The following is a 9,250-nucleotide window of genomic DNA, read 5'->3' as shown; positions in this document are numbered from 1 at the left end:
TTATTAATTTAAATTAATTTCGGGTTTTCAAATATTTGAATAAACACATTATGTTTTTTATTAGCATGAAAGAATAGTTGCAACTTTTACCTAAAGTGAGAGAGAAAAACAACACACCGTAAAAACTATTGTTAAATAAACAATGAAAATTGTAAAATATTTATTTCAAAAGTTCACCTCGATATCTTTTCCAAAGCCAGTTATAATTGACAATAAAATATTTTCCTCGATTTTATAAATCACTTTTAACAACGTTTATTTTTTAGCTTGAAATAACTTTAGTTTCATGTTAAATTCAAAAATCTTAAATCTTAGGCTAAATTTCATGAAAATAGTTATAACGAAAAGCAAATTTTTGATGCAAAATAAAAAAAATGTACTGGAATCTTACAGAAAATAACTTTAAATTTTCCTAATAGTCTAGAGAACATTTTTTGATTTTCTAAAAACCATTCCAAATTCATGAAAAGCTTCTTTTTTACAAAATTGTAAAAAATCTACATGTTTCTCCAAAATTTTTAAATTATTAAATTAATCATTTTAAAAAAATATCTTTTTAATATATCTGAACGTTCTAAATGTCTTTTGAAATCTTTCGAATTTTTCTTTAAATTTTTTAAAGACAACACAATTTTCCTTCAAGACTCCCAGATTATTTTTCGAAATTTTTTTGGAAATACTTTAAAATCTTTTAAATCTTTATCCAAAAGTTAATTTTTCACAATAAAAAATCATTTAACATTTTTCTGGAAATCTAAAGAAAAAATTTTTATTCTCTTGAAACCTTTCGTAATTTTAATCCAGCTTCCTGTTTCAAAATCTTTAACAATCTACATTGAAAAAATTGAATTATTCACAAGTTAAAAAATAACTTGGAATTTTTTAAATAATTGAAAATATTTTCTAAATATAATAGAATTTCCTTGTAATTTTTATTCAATTTTCGTTTAGAATCCCTTCTTCAAAATAAAGAAATCATTAAAAATTTAAACAGGAATCTTGAGACAATTTTCATGTTGTCCTAAAACCTTTAAAAATTCTTAAAGGCTTCTCATTTTTTGTTTTAAATCGTCAAAAATGTACATTTCGTTTTAAATTTTTCGAAATCTTCTCAAGATTTAAATTATTTTCGATTCTTTTCAAAACCACTGAAACTTCTAAAAATCAAAAAAAAAAATTGAATCCGAAAAAATTGTTTTAAAATCTTTCAGATTCTTTTTCTAGATATTTTTAAATCTTCTTAAAATTAACTTAAAATTAACTTTTTAAAATAAAATCTAAATAATTTTTACTTTTCCCAAACTTATTGTCCGTTTAGTAACAAAATTTAGAAAATATAACATTTAAAAATAGAAAATTATAGAATTTAAAAATTCATTAAATTATTCTCTAAAAGACATAAATTAATCATTTTAAATGAAAATAAACGTTTATTAATCATTCTTTTCTGTAGATTCGATAAAAATAATTATGATCAATAATTCAAAACCCAAATACACTGATAGGCGAGACTAAATTAATGTAAAATGGATAAAATATCAATTTATAAATTATTTTTAAAACTTGGTTTCTATATTGCGATTCCTTATTTAGAATAAGATCCTTTAGTTCATGTTAAATTTAAAAACAAGTATTAATTAAAATTAATTAAATTTCTTCACAATTTTTAATTTTAGTACATTTTTTAAAACTTGAAAATATATTAAGATATCTTTTTTATTTATCTAAAGTATATAGACGTTGATTTGGATTAAATTAACTAATGCCCAATATTCACAGTTAATATTAACAACAACAAAATATATTTTAAAAAAAGAAAAACTTTAACAACAAAACGATATACCTATACATATGTAACACCGTTGTCACAACACTACAGTTTGATAACGTCCCTTAAAATAGCATTTGCCTTCATTTAACAACATTTGAATCATTTGGTGCTTTGGAAATTTGAATTTTGTTAGCTTTGTTCTACTCCCGATTACTTTTTTATCCCGATTTACAATCAAAACAAACGCGCTTCACTATTGTTGTTAAAAATTTCAACACTGCGGATATTTGATTTAAAAGCAGTTTTTTCAGTTTTCTTTCCCTTAGAAAATGGAAAATGTCGAAAAGATCAATCAAAACATTTAAAGATTATTTAACACATAACTGGCGCCACCACACGGTCACCGTCAACACATTTTACATTTTCAACTCAGAGTTCCAGGGGGCTGATCCATACTATCGGTACTAACTGCTGTATGCTTTTTTAAGTTATATGATTACAAAAACGAGTATCGAAAAGTTGGTGGTCTATTAGCGGACGTAAAATTCATATAATGGTAATATAATTCCAATATGCCTTATGTTTTTCTTCGCTAAAGCTGCTTATTTTTCTAAATATTATATATGCACTTTATTATTCTCATGGATCTCATGACACAAACGTACGAAGTAATTCATGACTCCTCATCAGAATTATTTTGGTACAGTTAGTGAATTGCAAAGCACAGTATTTTCAGGGAATCTTTATGGGTTTTATTTAAGATTTAGGATTATTTTAAAATCTTCAATCAAACCTATTCAATTCCCTGCAAAATTATACCTGCTTTGAAATTCACTAATTGTGCCGGATAAAATTTTTTTCGCTTTACTGAAATTTCAATTACATGTCGCTACTATCTTGTTAATAGAAAAGCATTTATTGGTTCTTACGAGTATTCAGTTATAGCAAAGCCGACTAAGCAAATAATCGGCTTAGGAAGCCGTTTGTAATACTTGTGACTAATTTAGGTCAGTTATGGCTTATTAGTCAGAGTTACTAATACTTTAGTCATCTGTGCCACTATAATTGATTTATCTAACAAATAACCGTAGCTGGCGCAACTATTTTATTTTTTATATTGTCAATCTTAACATTATAAACTTCAGCGTACAGTGCATGTAAATATTACCTAAGTCTTTAATCATAAGGACCCGCTAAAGGCCTCTGTTATCAAACTTTTACTGAAATTCAATCAAATCGCTCTTACTTGAGAATGTAACATTGCATTTCGCAGAGTTTACATGCAGTGTATTTCTTTTGCACCAATTTACAAAGTTACCAACGTCGGCTTGCAAATCAAGGCAGTCTTGAATACAATTGAAATTGAAAATCTAATATACAAGGTGGGAAATTCTATGGTGCGCCAGAGTTCATCACCGACACAGTGCAGGCCCAGTACTAGTCACCACGATCGGGGCAGTACTATTGTGACAGTATAAATATTTAGAAAATGAAAATAATATGTTTAAAAATTTATTTCAGGTGTTCTAAAATGTCAAAAAACTACATATAAATAAAACTCGCAAAATAATGCCGGTGATGTATTTCCACCTGGGATGGCTGTTTGGAACTATTTAATTTACAATTTCAGATTCAGAACTTAAAATTTGTTAAATATCCAAGGTTGTTAATACTTTGGCTCTGAAATTGTGCAAATGTATTTGGCACACAAGTTCGAATTGAAATATTGTAAATTGAAAAGTTTTAACTAAAAAGTTTAGATATATAAAATAATTTATAAGAACTCCTTTAAATTGTTTGAATGTTCGTCACTTCGTGATTATAAGAATTTTGCAATTCAAAAATTGATAATTCTGCATGGTTTCCATTTCACTTTGTTAAATTCTTTTATTTCACCAATTCAATTATAAACGATTTACTCAAGGTTAGCGATAGCGAGTCGCTAAGTACTAAAAGAAAGAAGACAAATATTCTGAACATATATAAGAGAAAAAGCAGTATGTAAAAAAGGAAAAAATCGCTACCGGAAATGATTATCTGTAACATAAATATTTTTAATACTAAAAAGAAATATCTCCGTAAGTTTATGAGATATCTTAACCAAAGTGGGTGGGTATATAGAACCGACCAAAGTACAAAGATGTAATAAGTTTTGAGGACAGAAATTTAAAATGGAAGAAATGAGGTACAATCGAATTTTTAGCACCAAAAATGCTTAACAAAAAGTCGTCTGCAGGTTATAATTTGTTGCCTGTAACTATAAAACTTTAACAATTAAATCTTATTTTATGATTTCACGTATTATTCAGAACGATATAAATTCGTCATTTCATCCTTTGAGAAAAGAAGAGTTAAGAAAGTGATTTTTGAAATGCAGACCAAGGTAAAGCTTACAATGCCTTTGCCAAATGAAGTAAGACTTTTTTGCAGAAAGGTATTATACTGTAAAAGTATTTTTAAAGAATTTGAAATAAATTGCATTAGAATTAAAATATTCCATTTTTCAGTCGTTTTTTAACGATTTCTAATCTGCAGAAGCACCTGTAACCAAAATCATTCAATAGATTTCGATAAACTTTGCATAAATATAATAAATAAAGTGTACATATGCCGTTTTTTCAGGGTAAATTGCTCTGTAAACGTATATATTTATGGAGCATTTCATGTCCATAATATATTATGAACATGAGCACAGTGCCAATAGATTGAGTGTTGACACTAATATAGTATCATCCCTAACTCCAATTCGAAAAAAATGTTGACCTTGTCTTAGAAAAAAGCCAAAATTTCTAAAAGTAAAACCGGTCATAGGGGTCTATCTCATGCGGATGATCACATATGCTTTCATATGCGGCTTCTTAGAAAAAGTGATCCATTAACATAACACAGATATAGGTCTGCATTTATATAACAAAAATAATCATTTTCAAAATATGCAGAGACAAATTTACGATGGACTAACTATACTGATGTTTACGAAGTTCTTGTCGAAAATTTTTGTCAATATTAATTTTTTAAGTTTGAATGATATTATACGAAAATTAAAGAAATCCACGGATCTTAAAACTAAATAAAATGCCTAAGAGAAAGTAAACTGTATAGATTACAATTGTATTTTATTGTTGTCAGATAAAACTACTACTGTATGTGAATTTATAATTATTTCTAAAAAGAATGAATAAAATCCCAACAAGAACACACTACCCGCAATATAATATTGAACTATTATTGTTATTATTAGTAGTAGCATTGCCAGACTTATATTCATTACTTAAGGACAATAATATTTCCACCAAATTCTTTATATTATAATTTTTTTCCTCTAAAATATCGACTTTTTTCTTGTGAGACAATACAATTATTTATTGCACTAATTCATTGAACTAACTCCGTTTATTTAAAAATATTTCTATTTACAAATTTTCCGCTATTCTTACTTGGCTCTTTTACTTTTACAACTTCGATTACCTTTATCATAAGTAAATGTAATATTAAAACTTACGTATAGGTACTTGGCGTAATTTTTTGGCACGTAGTGCTTTTGACACTTTATGTATCCAATCAAATATAAACGTTAAATTTAAGATCATGTATAAATAATAAATTTTAAATAAAAAATTTTTTACAAATATATTAGAAATGTACAATTGAATTTTTTGTAACTTTGAATAGTCAAATCAAAAACTATTATACTTCTTCAAGCTTGAAGTTTAAAATTGTTAAGTTTTAACTACATACAGAACTCTCAGACAAAGATAAGGTTTATCTTTGATTTATTTACAATTAAAATCCCCGACTTACCTACTCCGTAATCACCAATGACAAGAATCTTGAAAAGTAATTCCTTGTGATTCGAATTTGAAAGGGCGACATCCGAATCCCTTCTGGGCTTTCGAAAACTCATCGTTGAGAATAGATTGTATCACTAAAGAATTTTCGTGTCAGAAATACTGACTCGACGTTGTTGTCGACAGGATGATCATTTCTCTACTACTGGTTGATAAGCTCAGTAACGGCTATCTCATAAACACAAGCGAACGCGACCCCGAATCAAATCCACAAATCGTTTCTAATAATTCGTACAAAGTTCAAACTAGAATCTGGAGGCTACGGTCACACTATCATCTACAAATTTTAAACAAACCAGTAATTTCTTTCTCCCGGCACTTCCGACAGTGCGCAAAAATCGGAGGCTGCGTTTAGCTGATGCGGTTGCGCTGGCCACACTATATGTGGTGTAAAATAATTATAGGTAATTTCAATTTCACCTGCAGCTAAATTCACTTCTTTTGCATTGCTGGTCAACAATTAATCGTGTCACAAGTACTTTTTCTTTATTTTTGAGGTACATATGGGACAGAATACATCAAGCGTTATCGTAACTAAAATTATTGTTATCTTTATCGGGTTGAAACTTGGCTAAATTGTAGTCCTAGAGGAACTATATTATTTCACCAAGCTATAGGTTTCTTTATCAACTAGTTGTTAGTATACAGGGACCAAAATTTTTCACTTTTTTCAGGTGCTTTTTCAACTTCACGTTAGTCTAACTTTTTTTAGGATTATGCCATTGGACTGTTGTTACAGTGTTTTGTAAATCTATCTTCATGTGATTTGAGACTATTATAAATTTTTTCTTCCTTTTTTTTGAAAATAAAAATTGATTTTTTGGAGAAAAAAAAACCACACTTAAACTTTTTTTTTTTTTTTTAAATAGCTTTTTTACTAGGGCTAGAACTTCATAATGCGTATTTGTATATTTACTCGGATACTCGGGAACCCGAGATCGCAGGTATAACTAGGGAATCCGGGTACTCCCCTGCTGAAAATTCCTATATAGGTTCCTATATAGGATCCTATATAGAAACGTACATAAGATCCTATATACACTGAGAAAACTATATCGCATGAATTACAATATATACCGTAATTCCTGCACTATATACCGTAATTATCGCATTATAATAGCGCAAAATCGTGATATCGTACATTGCAAGTTTTCACATTATATGCCGCATAATTGTACAATCTATAACGTAAAAATTCAAGTTTATTACGCTATCACATTGTATTTCTTGTTTTGTGATCTCGCGAGGGTTCGAGTAGTCAGCAAGCGATCACAGAAAAAATTAAAGATAAAGTTTACATCGATTCCAGATAAAAGATTCATCGGAACAAAAATTAACCTTACCAGATAAACTTTACATGAATCGAAGATAATTTCCGATTTTTAACCATGCCTGAATAATCTTTCATCTTATAATCGCTCCATTTTTATTCGAGGTGTAGCGACAATTGGGGAGCCAGCGCTATCCAGCGTCGTTTAACTTTATTAAATTTGAGAGAAATTCGGATTCCCATCTGTCAGTTACATTTTGTGCTTTTGCTAAATGATATCCTAACCTCAGTGAAACTTTCGCCGAAACGTGTTTAATCATTAACTCATACTCCGCCTTTTTCTCATTGCTGCTAAGGACGCTGTAGCAGACGACATCAACAAAATTCAACTTCATTTATTTCTGTGATATTAATGCATTATGATATAGTACAAAGCTCCGGGACCTGATTGTACGTTATCATATTGCACTTTCTTGCAATATAGAGGTTTTGCGATATCATTGCGCGATATCTTTTTCTCCGTGTAAGATCCTACATAGGATCCTATATGTTTCTCTTATAGGTGCCACCTATAGGAAATGACATAGAATCCTATATAGGTGCCTGTATAGAACACTCCCTAGTAAGGTACCTAATGATACCTAACTATCCTCCTGGAGGACCAAAAAAACTTCTGCGTAGCCGTAGGTGGCATAGAATACTACTGCGCATTTGGGTATGGTCCAATACAGAAAAATAGACAGGATCCTATATAGAAACCTATATAGGATCCCTTATAGGATCCTATGTCATTTCCTATATGTGGCACCTATAGGTGAAACATATAGGTTCCTATGAAGGATCCTATATAGGATCCTATTTAGGTTCCTATATAGGAACCTATATAGGTATCCGAGTACTCGACGCACTTTTTTGGGTTTCAAAGATTTCTCATTCGACATCAAGCTACAAAGAAAAAGAAGACGAAAAATTAACGAGCAATAGTTTCATAACTCTCATTTGAAAATCAACCGAAATAACCAAAATTCAATTGTGGTTTCTGGCTTAGAGGTGAAGTTGATTTTGGTATAACAATATTTCGTCGCAAATATGAGTGTTTTTGACCAAATAATTCTACATACAACTTGGCCGCTGACGCGACATTCTGACCAATTGAATTAAAGGTTTTCTGACATTTGTGACTATGCAACCTTTTGCTTCACTGTATTCCACAAACTTACCCGGGTACACGGGAATTACCCGATCACCGGGTACCCGAGTTATACTAGTACCATCGGGTACTCGCCCGAGTTCCCGGGTTATTGAGTATTGGCAAAGTCAAAGCCCTATTTTTTTACACTCTTAAAAGTGATGAATATGTTTCGTTTAAAATTCGACATTCCCGGTCGAATTTTTGTCACATTTTAATTATTACAAATTATTGAATAAACAAAATTAATTTTATATATGGATGGTAAAAATAATATGTATATTTATAAAAATTTATTTCACATTTAAATTCCTTGGGACTTAAGAATACTAAAAAACTCGACTTCAAGCAAAAAATTTGTGAATAATCCTATTTTTAAAAAATTTCCAAAACAGATTTCGACTCTTAAATGAACCTTTAATTTCGCGACGAGAAACAATATATAGATTTTATGCACTTGTATATGTAGTTTTTGCAGTGCTAAGGCCGCATCGCGGAGAGAGATAATGTTTACTTTATGGGACAACTATATATTATATTTAAAAAAAGAGATTATCGCACGCGTCTATCGGTTCACGATGTGAATAGAAAAATAAATAAATTGATTTTTAAAAAGTATGCGATGACAAATAATAGGCTCTGTGCACTAGTTCATGTATTCTTTACAAAGTTAATGTAGAACAACTATATATTAACAAATCAAAGAAAAATCGGACGACTTCCAGCGTACGATATTTAGAGAGCTTTCAATGGACCTGAAAATATAGCGTTAAGATAAATTTGTTAAATGAAATTTAGAAGAATTATTTACACAACTTAAAAAACTGTTTTTCTAGTAGTACAATTTCAGCACCTTTGTCAGTTTCGGAAATTTTAGCTCCTATGGCACAGTGGGATTCTATGAAACTGAGCCTAAAAGGTCTTGCACTTCCCTTTTTTTGTTTCTGTGCTCATTACTGTGGTACCTCATGATCATTTTTCGACTAAAATGAAAAAAAATATTATACCCGTTTTTGAAAAATCTGAAGTTTTTATTATTTTGAGGTATTATTAAAATTATAATTAAGTGGAAATAATACATGGTAAATGATTAGCATAAACTCGTTATTTGGGCGCTTAAAGAGAGGATCTATACGAAGTGTGTTCAAAAAATAAGGTGACTTTATGGTTTT

General features: G+C 29.5%; 1 protein-coding gene across 1 annotated transcript in view; it reads right to left on the bottom strand.

Moving 5' to 3' along the window:
• The window catches only part of LOC117174673 (ras-related protein Rab-32-like), a 19,742-nt gene extending 13,779 nt beyond the window's left edge, over positions 1–5,963 (bottom strand). The window contains exon 1 of the mRNA XM_033363969.1: positions 5,573–5,963. Within this exon, the coding sequence (XP_033219860.1) occupies positions 5,573–5,675 (103 nt within the window). The 5' untranslated portion in view covers positions 5,676–5,963. The remainder of the gene's footprint in view (positions 1–5,572) is intronic.
• Positions 5,964–9,250: the final 3,287 nt, after the last annotated feature.

The sequence above is a fragment of the Belonocnema kinseyi genome, chromosome 6 (genome assembly GCF_010883055.1).
Source record: "Belonocnema kinseyi isolate 2016_QV_RU_SX_M_011 chromosome 6, B_treatae_v1, whole genome shotgun sequence".
NCBI classification, from domain to species: Eukaryota; Metazoa; Arthropoda; class Insecta; order Hymenoptera; family Cynipidae; genus Belonocnema; species Belonocnema kinseyi.
This window is presented reverse-complemented; position numbering and strand designations above follow the sequence as displayed.